This window comes from Dipodomys spectabilis, unplaced genomic scaffold (assembly GCF_019054845.1).
Source record: "Dipodomys spectabilis isolate Male_0828 unplaced genomic scaffold, ASM1905484v1 ptg000478l, whole genome shotgun sequence".
Classification (NCBI taxonomy): domain Eukaryota; kingdom Metazoa; phylum Chordata; class Mammalia; order Rodentia; family Heteromyidae; genus Dipodomys; species Dipodomys spectabilis.
The window spans coordinates 12,587-40,390 of NW_024871155.1; the positions used below are offsets into that span (position 1 = coordinate 12,587).

At 57.4% G+C, this 27,804-nt stretch overlaps 2 protein-coding genes across 3 annotated transcripts in view; one reads left to right on the top strand and one right to left on the bottom strand.

The window, feature by feature from the left end:
- Window positions 1-441: 441 nt before the first annotated feature.
- Stra6 (signaling receptor and transporter of retinol STRA6) lies at window positions 442-20,567 on the bottom strand. Of its 2 annotated transcripts, none has more exons than XM_042668879.1 (19): window positions 20,360-20,567; window positions 19,696-19,823; window positions 16,480-16,546; window positions 16,177-16,262; window positions 15,129-15,268; window positions 14,044-14,067; window positions 13,695-13,861; window positions 11,724-11,834; window positions 10,116-10,183; window positions 9,904-9,983; window positions 9,654-9,715; window positions 8,562-8,724; window positions 7,092-7,167; window positions 6,219-6,352; window positions 4,514-4,631; window positions 4,301-4,402; window positions 3,334-3,497; window positions 2,398-2,553; window positions 442-693 (listed from the first exon to the last, which is right to left on the bottom strand). In XM_042668879.1, the coding sequence occupies exons 2-19, from the start codon at window positions 19,806-19,808 to the stop codon at window positions 524-526; spliced, it is 2,001 nt and encodes a 666-aa protein (XP_042524813.1). In that variant the 5' UTR covers window positions 19,809-19,823; window positions 20,360-20,567; the 3' UTR covers window positions 442-523. The 2 variants fall into 2 exon arrangements, with proteins under 2 accessions (XP_042524813.1, XP_042524812.1); XM_042668878.1 differs by having other exon boundaries at window positions 11,712-11,834.
- A 6,801-nt stretch (window positions 20,568-27,368) lies between these two features.
- The window catches only part of Ccdc33 (coiled-coil domain containing 33), a 61,804-nt gene continuing 61,368 nt past the window's right edge, over window positions 27,369-27,804 (top strand). The window contains exon 1 of the mRNA XM_042668826.1: window positions 27,369-27,678. Coding sequence (XP_042524760.1) covers window positions 27,369-27,678 — 310 coding nt within the window. The remainder of the gene's footprint in view (window positions 27,679-27,804) is intronic.

The following is a 27,804-nucleotide window of genomic DNA, read 5'->3' on the forward strand; positions in this document are numbered from 1 at the left end:
GTTTATCGGTGATGGACAGAGTTCCTGTTTATTCTCCAGGGCGTCTCAATCTCTTTCATGATCCCTAGTTACATTGCGAGAATGAAGGGCCAGTCAGCCCAGTGTGTGCCCGTCCCGCTGCTCACTGGGGTAGGGGCCCCCCTGCCTAGGTTTTCCTCATGGGCCCTGGAAATCTTCCAGTCCATCTAGGGCAGGAGAGGGAGGCAGAGAAAGCCAAGACCCGCCCTGGGGCAGTGCCAGGCCTGAGGTGGAACTCTAGCCTGTCCAGGCCCTGAATTACTGGAAAGGCCTCTGGGAGGCCCCCCGGGCAAGGCCTGAGCCAAGGGAGGGGGGAAAAGGCCCGGATGTGTCTGGCCCTCCGCCTCCACCATCTCCTAGGCCCCTCCCAGCCCATCAATCCCTCCTCCCCCAGCCCTCCCTGGGAACCCCGTGTGCAGGGCAGAGAGCAGGGCTCTCCCCAGCTCACAGTATAGACAGATCTCTGCCTTGGCCCTGACTGGGGTGAGCTCGATCTTCCTCGCCCTCAGGGCTGGACACCATTGGCCCGGGCACCTGCCAGGGCCATCTTCCGGAAGGCCTGCAGGGATGGGTTCTGCACCAATGTATACGCCACACCCCATCGGGCCCTGCTCCGGCAGACGCGGGGTCCAGCTCCCTTGGCCACAGGATCCTTCGTCTGCAGCAGCTGCATCCCTGAGGAGAGGGGTCCCTCAGTGAGTCACCCCTCAAGCCCTCTCCCTGGACCCAAGCCCAGTCCGAGAAGGCTGGCCATGGTAAGAGCGATGAGCTTGGGGCTTCGCAGCCAGCTACGAGTGAGCTGGGAGTGGGGAGGAGGAGATGAGGCTGCAGAGGGTGGGAAGGCTCAGATGTCACCAGGCAGTGGCAGCCAGAGGGGTGGGGGCCCGGCCAGCACAGGGGCGGCACCGGTGAGTGTCCCCTGCGCATCTCCTGGGCGGTAGGAAGGATGTCTCAAGCTCTTTGAGAGAGCAGAGGGGTGCAGCCTGGACGGTTGACAGAACCCCGTAGGAAGCAACCACTGCGGCCTGTGTATGAACATGCACAGTACAGAAAAAAAATCACCCGAGAATGGGCAGGCGGCCAAGGGAGAGCCGAGGTGGACATTCCCTGTGGGAGGGGCGTGGCTGGGCCGTGCTAGGAGAGGCGTGGCTGGGCAGTGTGGGAGGGGCTTGGCTGAGCAGTGTAGGAGGGACTTGGCTGCGCAGTGTGGGAGGGGCTTGGCTGGGCCCTGTGGGAGGGGCGTGGCTGGGCCGTGCTAGGAGGGGCTTGGCTGGGCCCTGTGGGAGGGGCGTGGCTGGGCCGTGCTGGGAGGAGCTTAGCTGTCTCGTGGGAGAGGCATGGCCAGGCAATGTGGGAGGTACTTGGCTGGGCCCTGTGGGAGGGGCGTAGCTGGACTGTGCTGGGAGGGGCTTGGCTAGGTCATGTGAGAAGGGTGTGGCTGGATGTGTGGGAGGGGCTTGGCCAGGCAATGTGGGAGGAGCTTGGCTGGGCCTTGTGGGAGGGGCGTAGCTGGGCCATGCTGGGAGGAGCTTGGCTGTCTCGTGGGAGGGGCATGGCCAGGCAATGTGGGAGGTACTTGGCTGGGCCCTGTGGGAGGGGCGTGGCTGGACTGTGCTGGGAGGGGCTTGGCTGGGCCTTGTGGGAGGGGCGTGGCTGGGCCATGCTGGGAGGAGCTTGGCTGTCTCGTGGGAGGGGCATGGCCAGGCAATGTGGGAGGTACTTGGCTGGGCCCTGTGGGAGGGGCGTGGCTGGACTGTGCTGGGAGGGGCTTGGCTAGGTCATGTGAGAAGGGTGTGGCTGGATGTGTGGGAGGGGCTTGGCTGGGCCTTATGGGAGGGGCTTGGCTGGGCAGTGTGGGAGGGGGTATGGCTGGGCTCTGTGGGAGGGGCGTGGCTGGGCTGTGCTGGGAGGGGCTTGGCTGGGCAGTGTGGGAGGGGCTTGGCTGGGCCGTGCTGGGAGGGGCTTGGCTGGGCCTTGTGGGAGGGGCGTAGCTGGGCCATGTTTGGAGGAGCTTGGCTATGTCTTGTGGGAGGGGCATGGCCAGGCAATGTGGGAGGAGCTTGGCTGGGCCTTGTGGGAGGGGCGTGGCTGGGCTGTGCGTGGGAGGGGCGTGGCTGTGGGGGGAGGGGCGTGGCTGGGCCCTGTTGGAGGGGCGTGGCTGTGTGTGGGATGGCGTGGCTGTGTGTGGGATGGTGTGGCTGTATGTGGGAGGGCGTGGCTGTGTGTGGGAGGGCGTGGCTCTGTGTGGAGGGGCGTGGCTGTGTGTGGGAGGGGCGTGGCTGTGTGTGGAGGGGCGTGGCTGGGCCCCGTGGGAAGCCATGGCCAGGCCATGCTGCTAGGGTTCAGGACCGCCACAGTCCACCCAGAGGCAGGGCCTACCTTCCTCTTCCTCCCCCAGCCTGAGGCTTCCAGGGAGATTTCCTGGAGGTCGGAGCTGAGGGCTCCGAGCTCGTAGAAGCAGGGTGCAGAAAGCTGCCACGGCTGGATGTGACTGGCTGGCCTCGATCTTCAGGAAGTTTCGATACGTTTGATACGCTGGGGTGCGGAGGGGCGGGGCACGGCGTCAGGAAGGGCCAGCGGGATGAAGCGTGCACAAGCACGATCACACGTGTGCACACACCTGACGCCATGCACGCCCGTGCATACACATACCTCCACCCGACCATGTGTGTGTGCGCATTCACAAATGTGGACACACACGTGTGCACACGGGCACAAACATGCTTGACCACACACTGGGCATACTGGGCATGGGTCACATGCACTCCATGTGACAGGGATACACAATCACACACACGCGTGGTCACATACATTTACACACATGCAGGTCACACATGCACACGCACCTGTGCACATATGCCCACCCATGTGCATGTACATGCATATGTGCACAAAAGCTGAGAGCACAGAGACGTGCTCTAAGTGAGCACACACAGCTCATAGCACACACATAGCACACACAGGGCCACAGATAATCGGGCGGTCACACCTTTCCTGCTTGAGCCATCTTAGCCCCTAGGTCCAGCCTAGCCCCCAGCTCCTTAGTTCAGGGCCCAGCCCCCAGATCCTAGCCCTAGATCCCCAGTCCCAGCCCTAGATCCTATTCTGTAGCTCCCAACCCCTAGCTCCCAATATCCAACCCCTAGCCCCAGCCCTTAGCCCCCAACTCCTAGCCCTAGCTAGGACTCTCAGTCCCCAACACCTAGACCTAGACTCCAGCCCTTGGCCCCAACCCCCAACTCCTAGACTCTAGTCCTTAACCCCTTGCCCTAGGCCTCATCCTCTCAGCCTTCAGTCCTTGCCCAGGGACCTTACCCGGGTCCAGATTGGTGGCTCTGGGTGGCAGCAGGCTGAGTTCCATCTGGCCAAGGTGGACTGCATTGTAGAGGGCAGAGAGGAGCATGCGCCAGGCCCCCACCACTGCCCCTACGAGCATGTTGATGGGGAAGAGTAGGAAGGTGGCCGCTGCGAGTGCACGCCTGGAGGGGAGGAGAAAGGCTGACAGTGAGCGCCTACTGTTTACCGCGTATCTTCTGTACCACTCTAGACCTGACTGCCCCCCACCCAACCCTGGAAGACAGGTTATTTGCCCCCTTCTGCAGAAAGGAAACTGAGGCCCAGAGATCCTGTCTGGATCCTCGGAGGCAAGGTTGATATTTAAGTTCATGTCTCTACCTGTGAACCCCAGGGTCTCCCACTGCCCCATTAGGGGTCTCTTGACCATTAACAAAGTCCCTGCAAAACCAAGGGGAGTACAGCCCCGATCTCCCAGGAATGAGGTTTGCCTAGCATATGTGAGGCCCTAGCTCAGTCCCTAGCATTCCAAAACAGTAACACAGGCAAACAAAAACAAGTCTCAAGGGAGTGATTCCGGCCCCAGGATAGTCACACAGAGAATTCTGGAGCAGGCTGGCCTCCATCGGACGGACGGACCTGCAGGGCTCGAGCGTGGGAGGGAAGTTGGGGAAGGGAGAAAGGCCCAGAAAAGAACTCAATGGCCAGGTCCTATTGGCTCAGCCTGTCATCCCAGCTATCAGGAGGCTGAGATCAGAGGATGGAGGTTTGAAGCCAACGTCTGCAAGACTCTGATCTCCAATGAGCCAGCAAAATGCTGGAAGTGGAGGTGTGGATCAAGTGGTAAAGAGAAAGAGAGGGAAAAAAACAGCCAAGCAAGTAAGCCCCTAAATTCAAGCTCCATTCCCAGCACACATGCATGTGCTTGCACACACACACACACACACAAACACACACACACTTCTAAGAGACTCTGGGGACACCTTACCGGTTGGTCAACTCTGGGGGTCCATGGAGGTGCTTCAGGAAGCCCCAGTGGGCTGCTACATTCTGTAGAGCCACCCCCAGCACCAGAGTCAGCCAGAAGGGCCTGTGGTTGGGGTGGGGTGGGAAGATTGGTGGCTGTCAGCTGCCCTGGGGGAAAGAGTCCCAGAGTGCGCCCCCTTCCCCGCCCCCCAGATCCACCACCTTCCCCACCCACCAGGAGGCCTGGAGGGAGCGGAGGAGCACGAGGTTCCTGCCGTGGAGCACTGGAATGAACACTAGGAAGGTCAACGTCGTGGTCCCCAGGAAGAAGATGATCTGCTGGACCAGGAGTCCTGTGGGCCCAGCACAGGAGACAGGAGGTTATAAGGCTGGCCTGTTCTGAACTCCCAGGAACCCAGGAATTTTTCAGGGGGGGGAGCGGGGCGGAGGGAGGGAGGTCTTGAACTCAGGGCCTGAGCACTGTCTCTGAGTTCTTTTAGCTTAAGGCTAGTGCTCTACCGATTTGAGCCACAGCTCCACTTCCACTTTTTTTTTTTTTTTTTTTTTGTCAGTCGTGGGGCTTGAACTCTGGGCCTGGGCACTGTCCCTCAACTCTTCAGCTCAAGGTGAGCGCTCTACCACTTGAGCTACAGTGCCACTTCCGGTTTTCTGGTGGTTTATTGGAGATAGGAGTCTCACGGTCTCTCCTGCCCGGGCTGGCTTTGAACCGCGATCCTCAGATCTCAGCCTCCTGAGTAGCTAGGATGACAGGCATGAGCTATCAACACCTGGCTCTTTTTTTTTTTTTTTTTTGTGCCAATACTTGGGCTTGAACTCTCATTTGGCTTTTTCACTCAAGGCTGGCACTCTACCCCTTGAGCTACACCCTCCCTTCCAGGATCTGGTTTCTAATCACTGTGCCACCTTGAGAAGATTGTTTTACCTCTCTTGATCCTGGTTTGCTTTTGTCTGTAATATGGGGGCAGGAATCCCTGCTGTGAACAGCATTATCTCTGAGCAATCAAGGGCTCTGCTGCCCTTATTTCTTGTTTCTTTTTTTTTTTTTTTTTTGCCGGTCGTGGGGTTTGAACTCTGGGCCTGAACGCTGTCCCTCAGCTCTTCAGCTCAAGGCTAGTGCTCTACCACTTGAGCTACAGTGCCACTTCCGGTTTTCTGGTGGTTTGTTGGAGATTAGAGTTTCATGGACTTTCCTGCCTGGGCTGGCTTTGAATCTCAATCCTCAGATCTCAGCCTCCTGAGTAGCTAGGATGACAGGTGTGAGCCACCAGCACCCAGCTTCCCTTGCTTCTTGAGAACAAGATTTCCTGTGAGTGTTTTGCATTCCTACAAGCCAGGGCCTGGCCCATGGTGATGGGTGCTGGAGAGTTAGTTGTCTCTGGAGATAGCCAGGCTAACGGATCACACAGGACACTGTGTACATGAATACGCTGTGTACAGAAGGGAGTTTGTGTGTGTGTGTGTGTGTGTGTGTGTGTGTGTGTGTGTGTGTGTGTACGCACACATACACATATGTGGGTGGTGGGTAAGGCCTGCCGAGATGAGAAATCATAGCTTTCAGTTCTGTTCTTTTAGTTCTCTTCCTTCTCTCCCACATCTTCCTCCCCCCCACCAGAAGGTGAAGGGGGACCCTGGGCCTTGACCCTGCTGCCCACATTTTAGGCATCATCCAGTCTAGACCCCATGCTCAGTGCTCAGCAGAACCCTGCTAGCAACTCCCCACCCCCTCAAGGACTCCCATCCCCCATGAGCTAGCCCCCTTTCCTGGGTCATGCTCCCCATCCAGAGTCTGGTCCCACCAGAGGGCAGATGAGACTCTTATCCCTGGGCCTTCCCAGCATGGGCAAAAACTCTCAGGGGCAGCCAGGCACTACGGGGTGCCCTTCCCTCCTCCACAGGGGCAGGGCGGGCTACGGGCTCACCAAGGCAGGTGAAGGCCGTCTGGTAAGCGCTGAAGCTCATCCAGCAGAAGATGGCGTGGCGGGAGGGATATGTGTTCTGGAGCGGTGGGCCCATCTCCAGGGCAGCCCCACGGTGCAGAGCTTGAAGATTGGCCCTGAGGTGGGAAGGCAGGGAAGGGGGAGGGAGAGCCCTTAGGGAGCAATGCCCAAGCTCCAAGATAGCCCCCCCCCCCCCACATGCCCTGTAGCCACAGCCCAGAAGTACTGAAGAGAACACTAATTCAATGGGGTGGAGGGAGAGGAGAGGGAAGAAGGTCTTCCTTGAAGAGGCAATGTCTGCAGAGTCTTAAAGGGTAAACAAGGGAGACAGATCCAGGCAGAAGGCTCAACATAAGCCAAGTCAAAAAAGTGAGAAATTGGGCTGGGCACTGGTGGTTCACGCCTGTGATCCTAGCTACTCAGGAGCTGAGATCTGACGATCACAGTTCAATGCCAGCCCGGGCAGGAAAGTCCATGAGACTTATCTTCAGAAAACCGGATGTAGGCTGTGGCATAAGTGGTAGAGTGCTAGGTAGCCTTGAGCGGAAGAACTCAGGGAGAGCGCCCGGCCCCAGAGTTCAAGTTCCACAAATAACCAAAAAAGAAAAAAGAAAGAGAAATGGCCAAAGGTACAGGCTCACGCCTGTAATCCTTGTTACACCAGCAGGCTGAGATCTGAGGATCAAGGTTCGATGCCAGCCCAGGCAGGAAAGTCCTTGAGACTCTTACCGACATTCAATGCCTGGATCAGTCTCTCCTGTGCCTTTGTGCCACCAGACCCCCCCCACCCCACTCTCCCAGGACTCTGACCCCAGATCCACCTCTGAGTGGGGTGAGTGGGAGCCCCCCACTGACCTGTGTGTCACCAGCGAACGGGCCAGGAGCAGGAAGGTAAGAGAACACGACAAAACCAAGGCAGAGACGTAGCACACTAAGGGGGGGGGGGATAGCAGGAGTCAAGACCTGGGGGCTTGGGGAGCCTCAGGCCCACTGCCGGGGTGGGGTCTGGGGTGGGGCAGCTGTCTCTCCACCCCCCCCCCCCCCCCCCGGTGGAGGCCCATCCCCTAGTTCTCAAATCCAGCAGAAGCTGACATCCTTTTCCATCCTGTGACAGATGGAGGCCACCTCTGGGCCCCAGCCGGCTTTGCCTTTGTTGCTTCACGGATTGCTGTGATTCCACCCTACCTGCCACCTGCCACCAGCATGGCCTTTAAAAGAAACCAGCACTACCCACGCACCTCCTTCCAACCCAACCCAGCTCGCCTCACCTGCGCGCACGCGCACACTGAATGCTGCCCCACGCGCATGTGTAGAGGCTCATCTGCGCATGCGCACACTGTCTCACTGCACAGGCGAACGCCATGAGTCTCACACCAGCTCACCCCGGCACCGGTGAGTCTCGCCTGCGCATGCGCACACCATGAGGGTTCTCCCTCCTCCCCCACCCCACCCCCCTCCACGCATGCGCACAGCATGGGCTGCCCAGCCAAGCTGCCCATCTTCTGGAAGCACCTCGATGGTGACCTTGTCTGCGACCTTTGTTCAGAGCACAGAGGATGTGAGTCCACAGCACTGCCTGCAGGGACTAGGGAAGGGGCCAGGGCTGCCTGGACATGCCAGGAGCATGCACATGAGAATATAAAGGGCTGAAGGCACAGCTCAGCGGGTGCAAAGCCCCGTGTTCAAACCCTGGAACCACCAAAAAATAAAAATGAAGAATATTAGCAGCCAGGCGCCCAGGGCTCATGCATCATTCTAGCTACTCAGGAGGCTGAGATCTGAGGATAAAGGTTCGAAGCCAGCCCAGGCAGGAAAGGCCGTGGGACTCTTCTCTCCAACGAACCACCAGAAAACTAGAAGTGGTGCTGTGGCTCACAGTGGCAGAGTGAGCCGGGTGCTGGCGGCTCACACTGTCATCCTAACTACTCAGGAGGCTGAGATCTGAGGATCACAGTTCAAAGCCAGCCCAGGCAGGAAAGTCCGTGAGACTCCAATCTCCAGTAAACCACCAGAAAACAGGAAGTGGCGCTGTGGTTCAAGTGGTAGAGTCCTTGCCTTGAGCTGAAGAGCTGAGGGACAGCGCCCAGGCCCAGAGTTCAAGTCCCACAACCAACAAAAAAAAAAAGGCAGAGCACTAGCCTTGAGCACAAAGAGGCTGAGGGATAGCACCCAGGCCCTGAGTTCAAGCCTCAGGACTGACAAAAAGTGAAAAAGAAACAAAAGGACCTATCTAAGAGCATTCAATGTGTCTGAGTTGAGCTGGGGACCAGCTTGGGTCTCCTGGTGTCCTTCCACCATGACTTTAGGGAACCCCAGACGTCTCACCTTCCAGAGCCCACAAGTGATGCCTCACCAGATCCACCACCTCGTGCCTGTCCTCGGAGAGCACAATCCCGAAGCCAGCCATCAGGTAGGATACATCGGTGGTGAGCCCGGCCCTCACCTTCTGCATAGTGGGTACCACGCTCGCCAGCAGCAACAGCGCCACCTAGAGGAGCCCCGTGGTCAGGATGCCCGGGGCCATCGGGGATCAGCTCACCTGCCCCTTAGATAGGGGCCTTGTGCACTACAAACAGCAGGTTACACACAGAACCAGAGCCCTTCAGAAGACCGGACAGTCCTGGGAGCCTTCCTACTCTCTAAACTTCAGGGTACAAAGCTTCCTTCTTTTCTCTTTCCCATATCGGAGCCACCAGCATTAAATAGCTACCTTGAGGTATTCGCTGAAAGAGCTTGGCCAGGTCAGTCTCCCAACCTCTATAATATTCCCCAGCTATAAAACAAGAGAGACATCAAACTGGGTACCAGTAGCACACGCCTGTCATCCCAGCCACCCAGGAGACTGTGACTTGAGGATCCTAGTTTGAAGCCAGTCTGTGTAAAAAAGCCTGTGAGATTCTTATTGCCAATCAATCAGAAAAGAAAGGGGGGGGGGTGGGCACCGGTGGCTCACACCTGTCATCCTAGCTACTCAGGAGGCTGGGATCTGAGAATTGTGGTTCAAAGCCAGCCCAGGTAGAAAAGTCCCTGTGAGACTCTTATCTCCAATTATCCCCTCAAAAACCGGAAGTGGTGCTGTGGCTCAAAGTGGTAGAACAAAAAGAGCTCAAGGACAGTGTCCAGGCCCTGAGTTCAAGCCCCGGGACCGGCAAAATAAAAGCCAGAAGTGTAGCTGTGGCTCAAATGATAGCACTCCAGCCTGGAGGGGGAAAGTAAACCAAGCAAGAGTGCAGGTCCCAGAGTTCAAGCCCCAGTAGTGGCTTGAACAACACAAAACAAAAACTTCATCCATTGTCACTTTGTGAGCTCCCCAAAGGGGTGATCCCCTTTTCTCCAGCTTAGGCCAGAGCAATGGAACAGAGTCGTGGGTGGAGCGTGTGCACAACTGAGCTGTTTGAGACAGGGTACAGGGCATACCTGATAGATGGCTGTCCCGGTCAGCGTGGCTGAGATCACCAGCTTCAAGGGTAAACGGAATCCTGTGGTCCCCATGAGAAGTGCCAGTGAGCAATGCTACCCAAGCTTGGGCCCCCTCCCCATCCTCACAAGGGGTGCAGGAAAAGGCTGGGGTGCACAGGACCCCATGCTATATAAACCCAGGCCAGGAGCTTCCCCTGGTCCCACCCAGACTGCCCCCATCCATGGGCCTCTGCCCCCATCCCTGTACCTCGCTGGGGCGTGTAGATCGAGTGCTGGTAGCAGGTCCAGGCCCAGGACAGTAGGCCTTGCTTTGAGGCAGGACATGAACTGCATGAGACAGGTCCTCTGAGCAAGGCCCCAGGACAAGGCAGTGCCCAAGGCCCAGCCAGACCCCTGCTTATTCCTTCCCTGTGCCCGTCATGCCCTGGCCTCCCACACATGACTTCCCCACGGCCTCACCCGCCATCCGGCTTCTTCCGGCCAAGAAGGCGCCTCAGGTACTCCTCTGAGTAATAGCCCTGCTGCCCCTAAAGAGGAGATGGAGGGGGGGGGGCAGAGAGGGACAGAGCCCTGAGACCTGAATCCAGCTGACCGCAAGGGGCACTGGCTTAGGGCACTGAGTGTGTCTCATGTAAGCAGGCCTCCATGAAATCCATGAGCAGCGGTGGAGGCAGGGAGGCTGTAGGACTAAAGGCCACATCTGGGTGAAAAACTGGCCTCGTTCTCTTTCCCCAATACAAGATCAGTCCGTCTCTCCAATCCTATCAACCCGCCTGCACGGCTGGGCAGTTCTTCCTTAAGATCAACCTCCGACTGGCTCCGGCTTTACTTGAGTCTCTTGTTGGGAGAGAAAAATCCTAGCTCGGACTGGGGCCTGGGGGGAGCTGGACCCCCTGGGTATACGGCTGAGGCAGACACAGGATGGCTTCAGTCCAGCCAGGGGCTCACTGGGGGCATTTCTTGCTGCTGCTCAGGTGACTGGATTTGCTTAAACCACATGCCTTAAGCCGCCTGCTTGCGCGGTGGCCGGGGCCCATGGAAACCCGTTCTGTGTATCTCTGGGAGGAGAGGGGCAAGGGCTACCTGTTGCCATGGCAACCCCAGAGACCCAGGGCCGGAGTAGATGAACTCAAAGCTTGACTGGGCCCTTTGTGGCTTAAATGTCTCCGACCGAAGTCCAAAGCCTTTGGCATGGATGGAGAGAGCCAGGCAAAGGCACGGGACATCCTGACAAGGCCCAGCTGGGTCAGGAGAGAGAGCAGCTCCCCTTTTCTGAGCCAGCAGTGAACCCGGGGTGGAGAGGGGGGTAGGGGGAGGTGGGGAGGCCTAACTGGAGGAGTCTGAACAACAGCAGGGCAAGAATAACAAGCACAGCAGCTAAACCAAGAAATTAAGGGGAGGCCAAGGAGGCAGGGGGTGAAATCCAGGACCCACAGCCTGACATCTCTCATTGTGATAAAGCCATCCATCCTAGCGGGAGGCGGTGGCTCACACCTGTCATCCTAGCTACTCAGGAGGCTGAGCAATTTGAGGATCGTGGTTCAAAGCTGGCCTGGGCAGGAAAGTCCATGAGACCTTTATCTCCAATGAACCACTAGAAAACCAGAAGTGGTTCTGTGGCTCAAGTAGTAGAGCGCACGCCTTGAGCTGAAGAGTTCAGGGACAGTGCCCAAGCCCAGAGGTCAAGCCCCATGACCAAAAAGAAAAGAAAAGCCATCTGTCCATCCATCCATCCATGCAAACATTCTGAACCACTGAGTATGTGTCTAGCAGGGCTGCAACGGTGAACCTGAACAAAACAGTCCCTACACTCCTTAGCCAGGCTTTATCCGAGACCTCTACCCCTTGTTCTTATTTTCTCCCCAGCCCCTCCCATCCTGCAGGCCTCCACTGAAGTTGGCCCCCTCCAGGAAGCCCTCCCAGATGGCCCCTGCTTCTGACATCATCCAACAGCGCCTCATTTCAGGTTAATGCAGGACACTTGCACTGCAGACATGTTGGTTCTGGGGTTCTGCATGCCAGCAAGCGCCCACCCAGGCCTTGCAACTGCTTTACGTGGGAGCTCACCCCTGTCCCGGGGCGGAAGCTGTGTCCCAGCTGCAATGGATACCAGACACTCAGGAAGCCAAGGCCCAGGAGGAGAGGCGCGGAGGCCAGTAAGGAGTAGTACTTGTAGATCTGTGTGGACAAACAGACACTCATAGACAGATCCCCATCATCCCAAGCACTGGGTCCCATACCAGGCCCTGAGGCCTTGGAAAGCCTCCTGCCCCTCCATCCACCTTTGCAGGACCAGCGTGGGTGCGTGCAGCTGCCCTGTGCTCTCCCTGGACAATCCCCCCCAGTGCACCCCACGACACCCCCCAAGAGCTGCATTAAGGCCTGAAGTAGGATGCCCTCCTCCCTCCCTCCCTTCCTTTTTCATTCCTCTTTCATGTGCAGATCCTGGAGCTTGAATTCAGGGTTTGGGTGCTGTCCTTTAGCTTTTTATTGACGCTCTACCATCGGAGCCGCACCTCCACTTCTAACTTTTGGGTAGTTCATTGGATTGAAGAGTCTCACAGGGCTGGGAAGGTGGATCAGTGGTAGAGTGCTTGCCTAGCATGCATGAAGCCCTGGGTTTGATTCCTCAGTACCACATACACAGAAAAAGCCGGAAGTGGTGCTGTGGCTCAAGTGGGAGAGTACCAGCCTTGAGCAAAAGAACTTCAGGAACAGCGTCTAGGCCCTGAGTTCAAGCCCCGGGACTGGCAAAAAAGAAGAAGAAGAAGAGGAGGAGGAGGAGGAGGAGGAGGAGGAGGAGGAACAAGAAGAGGAAGAGGAACAAGAAGAGGAAGAAGAGGAAGAGGAAGAGGAAGAAGAAGAAGAAGAAGAAGAAAAGAGTCTCACAGACTTTTCTGCCTGGACTGGCCTCAAATCGCCATCCTCAGATCTCAGCCTCCTGTGTAGCTGGGATGACAGGCGTGAGCCCCAGGCACCTGGCTCGACTCCTAATTTTCACCCCTCCCTGGGGGTATTGGTAGTGCCAGCTCCACTGATAGGAAGGGAAACTGAGTCCTAGAAAGGTGATACTGGGAAGTGGCACTGTGGCTCAAGTGGTAGAGTGCTAGCCTTGAGCTAGAGAGCTGAGGGACAGCGCTCAGGCCCAGAGTTCAAGCCCCATGACTGACCAAAACGAAAAAAGAAAGGTGACACTGTTTCCTCAAAATCATGCCTGCTTGGTTCTTTATTTTTTCGTGTCTGGGAGATGAGGGGTGGTGGCAGGAATGTCCCTGGTGTGGAGAATATTTATTGAGTGAAGTTGTGAATGAATGAATGAATGAGTGAGTGATGTTGGACTCCCCTGGCACCACCTCTGGCTCTAGACTAGGCAACTTTGCAGTGTCGTTTAGCAGCCAGTGAAGCAGCTTCTGAAGGGCCCACATTGTCCTTCAGCCCTGTGGGATCAGCCTCCAATCTGAAACCTTCATTTCCGGCCTGAAGGAAGGCCAGGGAGAGTCAGCACCCAGGATTTCGGGCTTCCTAGTCTGTTGCTCTGGCCCTGCTGAGCTGGGAGCCAAGGTCGACAAGGCCCAGGTCTGGTGGGTCAGCCTATGTGGTCAGGGGAGAAAGCAGGATGGTGGAAAGAGACAGAGACACTCGCCGTACAAGCAGATGTAAAAAGAGTCACATGAGCTGGTGGCTCCTGCCTGTCATCCCAGCTACTCAGGAGGCTGAGATCTGAGGATCGTAGTTCAAAGCCAGGCCAGGCAGGAAAGTCTGTGAGCCTCTGATCTCCGATGATCCACCAAAAAGCAGAAGTGGAACTGTGGCTCAAATGGTAGGACACCAGCCTTATACCCAAAGGAGTTCAGGGACAGTGCACCGGCCCTGAGTTCAAACCCTAGGATGGACACACACACACACACACACACACACACACACACACACACACATGCACGCACACACACACACATGCACACACGCGCACATGAGCCATGCAGGCTGAGGCAGATCTCTAGGGACCCCTGGCCAAGGATGCTGGGAATCCATGCTTACCTTTCGAGTCTGGGGACACTCCGCATTCTGCCACACCTGGACGCCAAAATGGGCCCAGGACAGCACAGTACCCAGCACGTGAGCGGCTCTGTGCCCAGCCACAGCACAGGCAGCCAGAGGGTAGTAAAGGGCAGGATAATAGAGCAACGCCAGCATGTTCCAAGGTCCTGGGGCACAAAACAGGAGATAGACCTTTGAGGGAGAGGTCCCTAGAGAAGGCCACACCCACGCAGGCCTCGCTGCCATCTCCATCATCCAAGCCTCCCTCAGCTGGCCCAGTGGGTGTAAGAGTCCTGAGTTCAAGAGTAGGGTCTGACCACCACCCACCTTGAGACCTTGTACAACTTACCCCTCCAAGTCTCAGCTTCCTTATCTGCAAAGTAGAAACAACCGTCGTATATTATCAGCAAGGACAAGATAAGAGGAGATAAAAGTGATGCTTAGCACAGTGCCTGAGTGAGTACTAAGTTAAGTACTCCCTCCTCATTGGCTGCTTTTCTGATCCTAGCATCCTCCTCTTTAAAACTCTCTGGAAAGACGTGTGCCAGTGGCTCATGCCTATAATCCTAGCTACTCTGAAGGCTGAGATCTGAAGATTTCAGTTTGAAGGGAGCCTGGGAGGAAAGTCCATGAGATTCCACCGGAAGTGGAGCTGTAGCTCAAAGGGGTAGAGCACCAGCCTTGAGTGAATAAGCTAAGAGGAGCCAGGCATTGGTGGCTCATGCCTGTTAGCTTCTCAGGAGGCTGAGATCTGAGGATCTCAGTTCAAAGCCTACCCAGAGAAGCAAACTATGAGAGTATCATCTCCAATGAAGCACAAAAAGCCAGAAATGGAGCTGTGGCTCAAAAGTGGTAGGGTGCTAGCCTGGAGCCGAAAAGCTCAGGAATAGCAAACACACCCAGGCCCCAAGTTAAAGCCCCACCAAGAGAAAATAAAAATAATGAAAAGCTAAGGGACAGTGCTTGGGCCTTGAGTTCAAATCTCAACATTGGTGCACACACACACACGCACACACACACACACACGCACACGCACACTCTCATGCTTTGGGGAGACTGAAGATCTAAAGAGTTCGTGCCCTGGGGAGCTCTAGGGAGGGCTATTCTTTTTTGTTTTGTTTTGTTTTTAGTCTGTTGTAAGGATGGAACTCTGGGCCTGGGCACTGTCCCTGTGCTCTTCAGCTCAAGGCACGTGCTCTACCACTTGAGCCACAGCACCACTTCTGGTTTTCTGGTGGTTTATTGGAGATGAGAGTCTCACGGACTTTCCTGCCCGGGCTGGCTTTGAACCTGGATCCTCAGATCTCAGCCTCCTGAGTAGCTAGGATGACAGGCGTGAGCCACGGGCACCTGGTGCCCCTCCAGATATTCGTGTCTACTCAGATCCTCAAGCCCAGCTTCATACCCCAGAACCCTAGCCTGGGCCCTGGGTACCTGGGCTGAGGGCAGGGGTGAGGGTCAGGAAGGGCAGCGGGTCATCGCTGGAGAGCATCAAACACAGGTTGCTGAAGAGAACCATGAAGATGGCGGCTGGCACTGCCCGGGGTCCATCCCTGGCCAAGAAGTCCACAGGACTGGCAGTGACAAGAAGACAAGAGGGCCTCACTCAGCGCCTGTGTGCCGGGGTGCCCCAGCAACGCTGCCCCATGCACCCCACCGCCCCGACCGGACCCCGAGACCCCTCGCCTCGCGGCTGGGCATCATTCCTTCCATCCACATCTGTGTGGGGACCACCTTCGCAGCTGAGCCCTAGGGCGCCGGGACCCCACAAGGGGTGGGAACAAGGCCCAGCACCGCTCCCTCCACCCACCCTGGAAGCTTCTGGAAGCTTCAGGAAACCGCCGCCCCCACACCGATGCATCTGTCTGTCGGGGCCTTGGCGGATCTTCAAAGAACACAGAGAGTCATAACATCCTTGTGCAAGACCAACGCCCTGGGGCCGGGGTTCGGGCCAAGAGAGGGCAGAGGGAGGTCACCGCTGTCCCAGGCATCGCCCCTTTGCGGGGGGAGGAGAGAGGGCGGCACTCGACCCCCCCCACACACACACATACCCTGCTGCCCCCAGCTCCGGGCACTGCAACCAGAGATGACAAGCTGGCTGGCCACAAAGCCAGAACTGCCCTATCTATACTACAGCCACCTCCACCAGCCACCTCCCTCCGTCCCAGCCCAGGTGCTCAGGATCACACCTGCCCCAGCCTCTAGGGTGGTAGGACGGATGGAGAAATAAAAAGAAATTGCCAGCAAAAGGGAACCTGGTAACCAGGGTCCAGGTGACACCTAAGGGCCAAGGATGGCATTGGATCAGTACAGCCAACTCAGCCTGGTCTTCGAGACCTCCTGTCTCCCGTTCCCTCTCTGGGGGGTCAGATCTGGTGGGGTGTGCTGAGCCCCAGGAGTCAGAGCTGGCTTTGAGGGACTCTACACATCAGCATGGGGCTCAGGGAGGTACCCAGCCCCCCCGCCCCGCCCCAGCACCAACCTGGGCAATCCAGGTCTCCAGTGGCCACAACTTGGCCAGGGCCGGCGCCGCCTTACCAACGCAGCCAGCAGCAGCAGCACGAGGAGCTGGAGAAAAGAGGGATGGGCGGAGCTTATGCCCCTCACCCCCACCCCAAGGGGCTGCGTCTGGCCCTGGTCAGTCCTAGCCGCCCCCCATCCCTTCCGTACCAGGTGACCATTTCTAAAAGACTGTAAGCTCATCCTGAGCTTTGTTTGGGACCCCGTCCTCCTCCCCCCCCAGATCCTCGGGCTGGCAGCAAGATGCAGGCCAAGCCCCACTCACCGACAGTGAGGCCAGGCAGGCGTGGTGCAGGCCGGGGGGCGTCCTGGGCTGGCAGGGGGGCTCCGCCCTGCCGGGTGAGTGAGGGCTGGCTCAGGATGGCCACCCGGGGTCCCCTCATGTCCCATCCTGCGCCCCTGCAGCCAGCCTGCCCCATGCCATGCATTGGGGCTCAGTGTGTGTGTGTGTGTGTGTGTGTGTGCGCGCGCACGCATGCGCCCACCTGTACATGCATGTTGGTCCTAGGGTTTGAACTCAGGGACTGAGCTTTGTTGCTTAAGGCTGGTGCTCTACCACCTGAGCCACAGTTCCACCTGTGACTCTTTTGTTGTTGGTTGTTGTGGGGCTTGAACTCTGGGCCTGGGCGCTGTCCCTGAGCTCTTCAGCTCAAGGTGAGCGCTCTACCGCTTGAGCTGATGCATCACTTTGGTTTTCTAGTGGTTTATTGGAGATAAGAGTCTCAGGGACTTTCCTGCCTGGCCTGTCTCTGAATCCAGATCCTCAGATCTCAGCCTCCTGAGGAGCTGGGATGACAGGCGTGAGCCACAGGCACCTGGCTACTTGTGGCTTTCTGTTGGAGATCAGACTCTCCAGAATTTCCTGGCAGGATTGTCTTTGAACCTCGATCCTCAGATCTCAGCCTCCTGAGTGGTTAGGATGACAGGTATGAGCCACTGGTGTTGATAATGAAAGGCTTAACTTTCCCAGCTGGGTCCTGGGACAAAGAAATTGGCCCAAGGAGCCACTGAGTTTGGGGCAGGAGTTGAGGGGGAATTCGAGGGGGCCCCCTCTGGCTTGAGTCTGGACTCCAGTGAGAGCAAAACCAGAGAGGTCAGAGGAGCTGTGTGTTGCTTTCTCTCCACCCAGCAAGCCTGCTGTTCAGAAAAGACCAGACAAGCCCCCGTCCAGGGTGAGCCCAGCGCCCCGGGACTCTGATGGACAGGCTTTCTCCCTCTGGCTTACTTTCTCTCTGGAAATCTCAGAGGACAGCCAGGCACCAGTGGCTCCCGCCCGTCATCCCAGCTACTCAGGAGGCTGAGAGCTGAGGATCACAGTTCCTAGCCTGGGTAGGAAAGGCCATGAGACTCTTATCTCCAATGAACCACCAGAAAACCATGAGACTCTTATCTCCAATGAACCACCAGAAAACCGGAAGTGGCGCTGTGGCTCAAGTGGTAGAGCGCTCGCCTGAAGCAGAAAGAGCTCAGGGACAGTGCCCAGGCCCTGAGTTCAAGCCCCACGACCGACAAAAAACCAAACCAACGATAAAACACACACACAACCCTTGGAAGTGAGGACAGTGTCCTGCAGCTTAGGGGACTTTTGTCCCCTGGTGGCTGAGACCACCCTGGTCCCTGTCCCCAGTGTCCCCCCAGTCTCCCTTCCCCCAGCAGTGGCTGTCAATGCCAGGGTACCCCGAGGCCTCCCAAGGGAGCCTTCTGCAGAGCTGCAGAACTTTGACCGCAGCTGTGCCCTTGGGGCGTCTGACTCATGGGGAGAGGTGAGCCCAAGTTCACCCCCCTGGGAAGCCCCGGGGTACCCAGCTCCCCCCCCCCCCCGTCCCACCCGGGAGGGGGATTGGGCAAGCATGTCTGTGTGGAGAGAGATTTTCTTTTCTGTCCATTTTGCTAGAGAACTAAGTTCCCTGCATCCTTAGAGCTGGGTGATCTGGGGGGAAGAAATGAACCACAAATCCTGCACCCCCTGTACCTACCCTCTACCTCCTGCCCCCACCCTAGTCCTGGGGCTTGAACTTGAACTTAGTCCTGGGTGCTGTCCCTTCGTTTGGACACTCAAGGCTGACCCTCTCTACCACTTGAACCACAGCTCCATCTCTGGCTTTTTGGAGGTTCATGGGTGATGAGTCTCACAGACTTGTACTGCCCCGGGCTGGCTCTGAACGGCGATCCTCAGATCTCAGCCTCCTGCATGGCTGGGATTACGGGTGTGAGCCACCATGCCCGGCCCCTGTTGTATTCTGAGCTCACGTTTAGATTACACAGCCACACATGGCTGCGGGTGCCTGCCTGACCAGGAACCCCAGGACTCCAGGACCCCTCAGTAGAAAATGCCATTTGGGCCTTGGCTCTGGTTGGCATTTTGATCCTCCCTGGTCCCCTCGGCCCTTCTCCCAGCCCCAATCTGGAGGCTCAGGAAACCCAGCTCCCTCAAAGAAGGTCAGTTGCGGGGAGGGGGGGGGGTATACCCTTACGGACAGCAGAGTTTGTTCCAGAACCCCCAGTCTTGCGAACCACGGCCCCTCCCCCGGGCCTGGGTGGGGCCTCAGTCCCTGCTGGGCTGACCCCACCCCGCGGGGAGGCACGCAGCAAGCATTTTCTCTTCTCGGGTTTCAGATGGTAATACAGAACAGATGTGAGCACATCTGGACCCGCCCCTCCCCCAGCCTCACCTTTCCAGCCCGACCCTCAGACGACAGAGCAGGGGATGGAGACGGGATGGGGGGTGGGGGGGGGGCAGGAACAACTGCAGATTCCCCAGCTCTGGGTCCCCTAGAGGCTGGCGGCATGGCGGGCCGTGGGTGGGTGGGTGGGGGTGGGGTGGGGGTTGTGCGCCGAGAATGTTCTAGTTTCTCCACCAGGGTGCCTGGACTAATCACAGATAAGAGTTTGGAGCCAGAAATCTCAGCCACCCTGAGCTGACCTGGACACTCTTCTTAATACACGGAACAGGGCCTCCTAGGCCTCCCTTCCTGGGCCTCCCTTCCCGGGCCTCCCTTCTACTGACTCCAGGACTCCCTCCGGGGAGAAAAATGGATGGGCAGCAAGTTTCCTGGGTGCCTCCTTTTTCCCTTCTCTTTCCTCTTAAGTCCCCCCCACCCACCCACTATGCACCCCCTCTGTAAACCCGCAACCCCCCCGCCCCCCAGGTCATCTGCCCCAAGGCCTCTCCCCTGGTTCGCCATCTGACCTCCAGGCCCCCCTGGGGGAATGTATGTCCCAGGTCTAGATCTACCCAACTTCACACAGGTGTTTGCGCCCCATCGGCCTGTGTGGCCCAGGTGCCCCCCCCCCAACACACACACACCCCCATCTGAAACTTCTTGACCCCAGGGCAACGTTTGCTGCTCCGAGGGATCAGAGAGGCTGCGGCTTGGTCTGGGATCACACAGCACACAGGAGGCATGCTGGGCACGCATTGGCAACTTGGCCAACACCCCATTTCTTGGCTGGGGGGGGCGGGCCGAGGGGTAACACTCACCCCTGGGGCGGGAGCTCCTCATTCCCCTGGGGCTCATCGATGTACCAGCTGCCGGAGTCATCTTCAGCGCTCCCGGGCCATGTCTGGTTCCGGGCAGTGGCCTGGGTCGCCATTGTTTGTCCCTTCTCCTTGCAGACAAGGGGGGGGGGGGGGGAGAAAGCCACCGTGAACGTGCAAAGAGGCTTAAGAGAGAGAGAGAGAGAGAGAGAACCCAAACAAAGAAACATTTCTTCCTCATCTTGAAGGCTACTTTCTTACCGTTTTGCTGTCTGGGAAAAGCCAGTCTGGGACAGCTGAACTTACAAGGGGGGAGGGCTGGGGGGGGGGACCTGCTCAAAAGTCGCCTCTCATCCTTGGCCCCTCAATCCTTGTCTGGCGTCTGCCCCTCACCAGGGCCTCCCAGCTGGGCCCCCAACCCCTCCTCTCTCAGGGTCCGGCCCCCCTCCCCACTTTTCTCAAGCTCCCCCCCCCAGCGCGTGCCCCTCCCCCTCCCCCCTCCAACCCCTTGGGCCTCAATGATGGGAAGATGGAATAATTCTGGAGAGGTTTGTTCCCCGCCCCAGAGGTTGGCATCTGGCGGGACAGTTTGGCACCCACACCCCGCACCCCACCCGGAGCCCCCCCCCACACCTGAGCCAGCGGGGGGGGGGGGAGGGCCACACACCTGCAGAGTTCAGAAGTTCAGAGACAACTGGCTGAGTCCCCTCGTGAATCCCGGCCAGGCCCCGGGGGTCCGCCAGGATGTCCGCACAGGAGGCCACACGTGTCTCTCTTGCTGGTGAAAAACTTTTGTTCCCACAACTTGATTTCTCAAGATAACTCACCCCCACAGGCGGAAGCACAAAGCAGACCCACACGCAGGCAAGCGGCACCCCGCCTGCCTGCCCGCCTGCCCCAGGCTACTCCAGATCTGGGGTGAGGGTTCCTCCAGCTCTCCTCCCCACTCCCTGGACCCCCCCCCCCCACTGCCTCCCCCCACCTCTCCTGGGCCCAGCCCAAGGGGAGGGGCCAGAGACAGAAAACTGCAGACCACAGTTCTCAGCTATTACCCCTGGTTGGGGGTCTGCCACCCCCCACACCCCCAGACCCTGAGGGTTTCCACCCTCTCAAGACTCCACAGGAGACCTCCCTAGGACCCTCCCTAACCGGACTTTTGTTCTTTAAGCATTCAATCACCTGGCACGGGTGGCTCCTCCTAGCTGCTCTGGAGGCTGAGATCTGAGGATCGCAGTTTGAAGCCAGCCTGGGTAGAAAACCAAACACATGGGACTCTGATCTCCAACTAAGTGGCAAAAACCTGGAAGTGGAGGTGTGGCTCAAGTGGTAGAGTGCCAACTCTGTGAGATGGTGAGTCCCTGAGGTCAAATCCCAGCGCCTGCATATTAATAGAAAGAAAGGAAGGGAGGGAGGGAGGGAGGGAGGGCAAGAATTCTTTCTTTCAACAGAAACTTACTGAACAAACTATTAAGTTCTGGGCCCTGGATGAGACCCAGGGAGGTCCCCCAGAAGCGCTTACCTCTGAGAGCTGAAGCGCCAAAGGATCAGGTGGCCTGACCCATCCCACAGCACGGAATTGGGCCCCAGGGAACTGGGGATGGAGGAAGAATCCAGAAGAAAATCACCTTTGAGGCGAGACCCGCAAGGCGGGGCAGGAGCCAGAGCAAGCCCTGTTCCCAGGCTGGGAAACAGCCAGGGTGAAGGCTTAGAGGCCACAGGGCTGGAAGCAGAGCACCGGAGCACTGAGCACTGCACAAGGAGTCTAACCCCAGCTGCCCCCCCCCCCCGCCCCGTCCCACAGAGGGAGAAGTCAAAGTCAAGCTCTGCTCCGCTGACTCACACTGAACCCGAGTTTTATTTGAGCCCAGCTGATCTCAGCTCCCACAGTCCTGGGGTGGGCACCCTGGGGCAGACAGTCCTTCCTCCCCTCCCTCCCTCCCTCCTTCCTTCCCCTGGGGCACGGTGTACAGCTCTGAAGTCACAGGGACTCTAGATGCAGAGTTTGGCAACCTCACTGCCTGCTTGTGCGCCGGTCATAGGTCACACAGACTGCTGGGTACCTATAGCTAGGGGCCTATGGGGGGATGGGGTGGGGAGGGGAGGGCTTGGCTTGGACTACAAATCCCAGCATGCCCTTCACCATTCAGAGACCTCCACCCAGCAGCCAATGATCAGTGAATGCTTTTTTTAAACCCCGCCCATACCTCTAGCTAGTTGGGAGCCCTGGGGAGAGGGCAGAGGGGGAAAAAATACAAGGGCAAAGTTGGCTTCACTAAGGTCACGGCTCATACCAGACAGGAGGGAACCCCCTGGCGGTGCCTGAACCCCATCTTGCCTGGGTGTGGGTGGGGACCACAGGCCAAAGCCTTCACCGTCCTGGAATTGTACCCCAAAGGCCTTGCCATCAATACTAGCTCCATCTTCTTTTATTTTTATTTCTCGTTTTTGTGCTGGTTCCTGGGGCTTGAACTCAGAGCCTGGGAGCAATCTCTGAGCTTCTGTGCTCTACCACTGAGCCACAGCTCCATCCTTGGCTTTTTCTTTTTTCTATTGGAGATCAGAGTCTCACAGACTTTCCTGCCTGGCCTGGCTTCGAACTGCGATCCTCAGATCTCAGCCTCCTGTATAGCTAGGGTGACAGGCGTGAGCCATCTGGACACCCAGCTTCTTATTTTTCTTTCTTGAGCCAGTTTCCTTGAAGTTACCATCCTCCTGTGGATGGAGAGGTGCCTCACTCCCTCCTTCCTGGTCCTCACTGGGCTCCGGCCCTGTGTGATTCCCCTCCTCACTTCCCCCCAGGAAGGCTGAATGTTCCCTGTTTCATTTTTGCTCCTCTGAACCTTTGCATGTCATTCATGTTATTCTTTCCCAAGAGCCTCCACTTTCCAGCCTCCGTTCTGGGAGGGCCGGGCTGGCCTCCGCCTCTTCTGGTAAGGATGACTCAGTCCCCAAAGGCAAGCCCAGACTCCGCAGGCCCTGTGCCATTCTTCAGGAGGAGGAGGGTGAGGAGGGTATCTCGGCATTTTTATTTCCCTAGTTAAGCCTCCGGTCCAGCTTATGGTCTGACCATTTGGCCTTCCTCATATCCATCTGCAAGTGGGAGCCCGGCGCTGTTCTGGTCCCTAGCCTCATACTGAAGCCCTAGTATCAGGCTGGAGCCTTGGGGGTACCCTGACTGCACCCACAGTCAGCCATGTCTGCCTCTTACCCCTCCCGATAAGGTGCTAGAGGCCAGCCAGGCTCTGTGGCTTTGATCTAGCTATAAATGTCTGGGGGTGTTGGCCCCACATTCTCAAGACATGAAGTCACTGAAACGAGGGGGTGAGGGCCTGGGTGGTGAACCCACAGTAGAAGAATCTGGGCTGAGTGCCCCAGAGATGGAATCAGGATCCAGAAAAGAGAAAGGGCTCCATCAAGGCCACAGGGCCCAAGCTCAGGCAGGCTGGCTGGCTTCCTCCCACAGCCCAGCCTTTCTATCACCAGCCCTGGCTGCCCTGCCCTGCCCTGGGCACCAGTTGCCAACCAAGGCAGAGACACAAAGCCACCGGTTCCTCCTCTCTGCCCAGGTAGAAGATGGAGAAACCGAGAAGGGTTCTGGCGGCTTCTGAACCATTAAGATGATGGAGATCAGCTGAGCGCCGTTGGCCACACCTGTAATCCCAGCTACTCCCGGAGATCTGAGATCGGAGGCTCTGGATTCAAAGCCAGCCCAGGCAGGAAAGTCCAGGAGACTCTGATCCCCGAGGAACCACCAGAAAACTGGAAGTGGAGCGGTGGCTCAAGTGGTAGAGCGTTAGCTATGAGCACAAAAACTCAGAGACAGTGTCCAGGCCCTGGGTGATGCAAAGATCCTGAGGGCATCCAGGCCCCTGCTCACGAGGTAAGGATGGGGTCCCCAGACACCTGTGGCACTGGCCAGGGGAAGGCCATCGGTCGCGTGGGCCCCCCAGGGCCGGCGCTACCCTCTCTTTGGGCCCCAGCTGGCCCTGGAATGCTTGTGGCCGGGGCTTCCTTCCTCTGTCTGTTTTTCTTGTTCAAGCTGATTAAACCTGAGGAATGTTTGCGTCCAGGGACGGAGGCCTGAGCACCCATCTGCAGTTATCAAAATCTTCAAAGGGCAAAGTGCTAGGTTTAGAAGGCGCTAAGAGCAGACAGGAAGGAATGAGGGTGGAGGACAGCACCCCAAGCTTCAGGAACGTTCCCTTGGACATCAGCCATTCCAGGAACCCCTAGAGCTTCAATCTTCCCCCCTCCCTCCTCCCCTCCAGCCCCCAACTGTTTAAACCAAACTCAGCCTGGCACCAGTGGCTCACGCCTGACCTTTGGGCTACTCAGGAGGCCAAGATCTGAGGATTGAAGTTTGAAGCCAGCCTGAGCAGGAGCATTCTTGAGACTCTTATCAACAGCGAACCAGCAAAAAAAAAAACCCAGAAAACAGAGGTATGGTTCAAGTGGTAGGGCGCCAACCTTGAGTGAAAAGAATCTCGGGGACAACGCCCAGGCCCCAAGTTCAAGCCTCAGTAGAGGCACAAGAAAAGACAAGACAGGGAATTGTCCTGGCCCAAAGCCCATGGCGACGGCCCGGCTGTCGGAGGCCTGGAATTTCCCCGCCAGCGTGTTTGCCCCACGTGGCCCCAAAATGGTGCCGGACCAGACTTGGGCCATGGAGCCGGGCTCTCCATCACCCTCTTGCCCACAAACACTGGGGCCAGGCTCCCAGGAGATCCTACACCACCCTGTCCTGTGAGCTCCCATTCCTCCCTGGTAATCCGGAGGATCGCTGTTCCAGGCAGCAGCTCTGCTTTAGGGTAGTTCACTCAGCCTTTTCCCACCTGCCCACCCTCCCCAATGCCTGTCCAGGCTGTCCCCTCCCTGTCCTTTACCGGTCACACGGGGAGGGGGGGACACTCTGGACGCTCCCCCACAGCTGGGCTTCCTCCTCTGAGTGGAGCCAAGGGTCTGGGTTGGGATCTCAGGCCCAGAGATGGCCCAGCACCTGCTTTAAAAGGCGCTCCGGCTCCATTCCCCCTGTTTGGCCCCGCCTCTCCCCCCTCCCCCGCCTGGGGTCCCAGCATCTGTGAGCAGCCCACCCCCTCCCCTTCCTCTGCAGCTCCAGCCCACAGGGCTGGGCCCCTCACAGCCACAGGGGCGGCCATTTGCCCGAGAAACTTGATCGCTTTGGTCCTCTGAATCACCTCGGTGGGGAGAAGCCGGTGAGCTTTGATGGCTGGCTTTCCCAGCTGTGGTGGGGATACTGTGGCCCAGGGAACCCCCCCCCCCCATTTGTCACCATCCATCACTCCCAGGGGGGCCTGGGGCCTGATGAATGGTCCCCAATCCAGCCACCAGCTCAGCTTTTAATAACCCATCGGGTACCCGGTGGGCACCAGCTGAAGAGTCCTGACGGGGGGGGGGGGGGGGGGGGGGGGGCGGGGGGGGGAGGGAGGGAAGGGGGGCGGGGGCTTCCCTGAGGCCCAGATTCCAGGGCCTCTCCAGGACTGCCTCTTCCTCTCCTCGCAGTAAAGACAGAGGTACTGGGCCTGCCGGCCTTCCTACCTTCCTGCCTTCCTGCCTTCCCTCCTCCTCCTCCTCCTCCTCCTCCTCCCCCTCCTCCTCCTCCTCCTCCTCCCCCCCCCCTCCTCCTCCTCCTCCTCCTCCCCCTCCTCCCCCTCCTCCTCCTCCTCCCCCTCCTCCTCCTCCTCCTCCTCCTCCTCCTCCTCTTCTTCCTCCTCCTCCTCCTCTTTTTCCTCCTCCTCCTCTTCCTCCTCTTTCTTCTTCCTCTTTCCCTCTCAGTCTGCCTCTCTCTCTTTCTTTTCTTGAGCTTGAACTCCTGAGCCGCTGTCCCTGAGCTTGGTCAAGGCTAACACTCTACCGCGTGAGCCACAGTACCATTTCTGGCTTTATTTTTGGTGGGTGTTTAATTGGAGATAAGAGTCTCACGGACTTTCCTGCGCAGGCTGGAGATTCTGGTGAGGCTCTCTTATCTCTAATTAAGCATCCCCCCCTCCAAAAAAAAAAGCCAGAAGCAAAGCTGTGGCTCAAGCGGTAGAGTGCTAGCCTTGAGCAAACAAGCTACATAAGAGACAGCATCCAGGGCCTAAGTTCAAGCCCCAAGATTGGCACCAAAACAACAATTTACATTGCCTGTGAGTAGCCCAAGACTAAATATTAAATATTAACCAGCAAGATGGAAAAAAGAACATGTATTCTAAAAAAAATTAATAAATAACAGGCATTGATGCCAGTGGCTTACACTTGTAAAATCCTAACCATTCAAGAAACTAAGATTTTGGAGAATGGAGATTCAACGCTAGCTAGGAACATCTATGAGGCTCCACCTCTAATTTATCAGCAAAAAGGAAGGCTGGAGGTATGGCTCAAGTAGTAGAGTATCATCCCTGCGAGCAGCAGGCCCTTGAGTCCAAGACCTGGTGCTGTCCTCTCTCCCATCCAAAACAAAAAAGAAATGTGAGTGTTTTCTTTGCCCTTTCCAGCTGACTGAGATGCAGTCCTAACGGCTGGTCTTGAGAAGCCATTTTGGGCTCTGAGGCAGAGCTCACGAATTACATACCAAAAAAAGAGCAGTAAGTTGGCCGCAGAGACAGAGCCTGAGCTAAGAGCAGATCGGAAGCCGGGAGGAGGCCTCAGAGAGGCCTGCTGCACCAGCCCTCCATCACAGTCAGACTGGACGGGGTCACTCAGTGACCCAGTCCTGCACCCCATCCTCCTACACACACAGCGCTGGACTCTGCTCCCACCTTTTCCCCCACAACTCCCCCTTCCTTGAGTCCTAACGCTGCTCTATGCTGGGGCTGGGGAGCCCCTAAAACTAAGATGGCAGCCCACGACCACAACTTTCAGCCCAGCACCTAATGAGAACGGGGTATAGCCTGCCTCCTCAGATTCTGTCTGTCTGTCCGTCTCATGGGCCTCTGTGTGCCTGTCTGTCTATCAATCTTTCTTTCCATTCTGGTGCCTGTTACAGTTTTTGTTTACTTGTTTTGGGTTTATTTTTGGTCAGTCCTGGGGCTTGAACTCAGGGCCTGGGCGCTGTCCCTGAGCTTCTTTTGCTCAAGGCTAGCACTCTACCACTTGAGCCACAGTGTCACTTCCAGTTTTCTGGTGGTTCATTGGAGATAAGAGTCTCACGGAGCCGGGCACCGGTGGCTCATGCCCATGATCCTAGCTACTCAGAAGGCTGAGATCTGAGGATCACAGTTCAAAGCCAGCCTGGACAAGAAAGTCCTTGAGAATCCTATTCCCCCAAACTACCAAAAAAAAAAAAAAATGAAAGTGGAGCTGTGGCTCAAGTGGTAGAGCCTCAACCTTAAGCACAAAAGCTCATGAACAGCACCCAGGCCCTGAGTCAAGCCTTAGTATAGACACACACACACACACACACACACACACACACACACACACACACACAACTGAGCACACAGTAGATGCTCAATAAATGTTTATTACAGGAATAAATGCTAAAAGGCTGTGGGAGGGATTCCTGGCCATCTGCCTTTGTATCCTAAGCCAGGCCCAACTTCCTTGTTACTTGGTTTCTCAAACAAACGGAGAATAGTGGGGGGTGTGGCCTCAAGCACCCAGACTTTAGTCCCAAACTGGGACTGTGGGCCCGAGAGGCAGTGCTCAGCCTGGGAAATCCCTCCTTGACCTTGGCCATGACCTTCACCGGGCCGGAGCCCTGGCTCCCAGCATTGCTGGCAGCTCAGAGGCTAAAAGTGGAGGAGAAGACCTTGGACCTGGAGTTCGAGGTCCTGAGCGTGGGCTTTAACGAGGAGGGCAGGTACGCCCTGCGGCTCTCCGCGGAGAACCCCCTGCAAGCCTGCTCTGGGGCCGGGGTGCGGCTGCAGGTGAATGACGGGGACCCTCTCCCAGCATGCTCAGTGGTCACCGAGGTCCTGGAGCAGCAGGATCCTGGACAGAGCCTGGCCCTCAGCAGGAACAAGTTTACCTTCACTTTGCCCAAAGGTATACCAAACAAGGGGACGTCGGGGGAGCCTGGGGACCTCAGCCCTGACCCCTGATGGGCCTTGGGGTGTGATCTGGGAGAATCAGAGTGGCTCTGCTTGTGTGAGGCTCACAAACCAGGGTCCT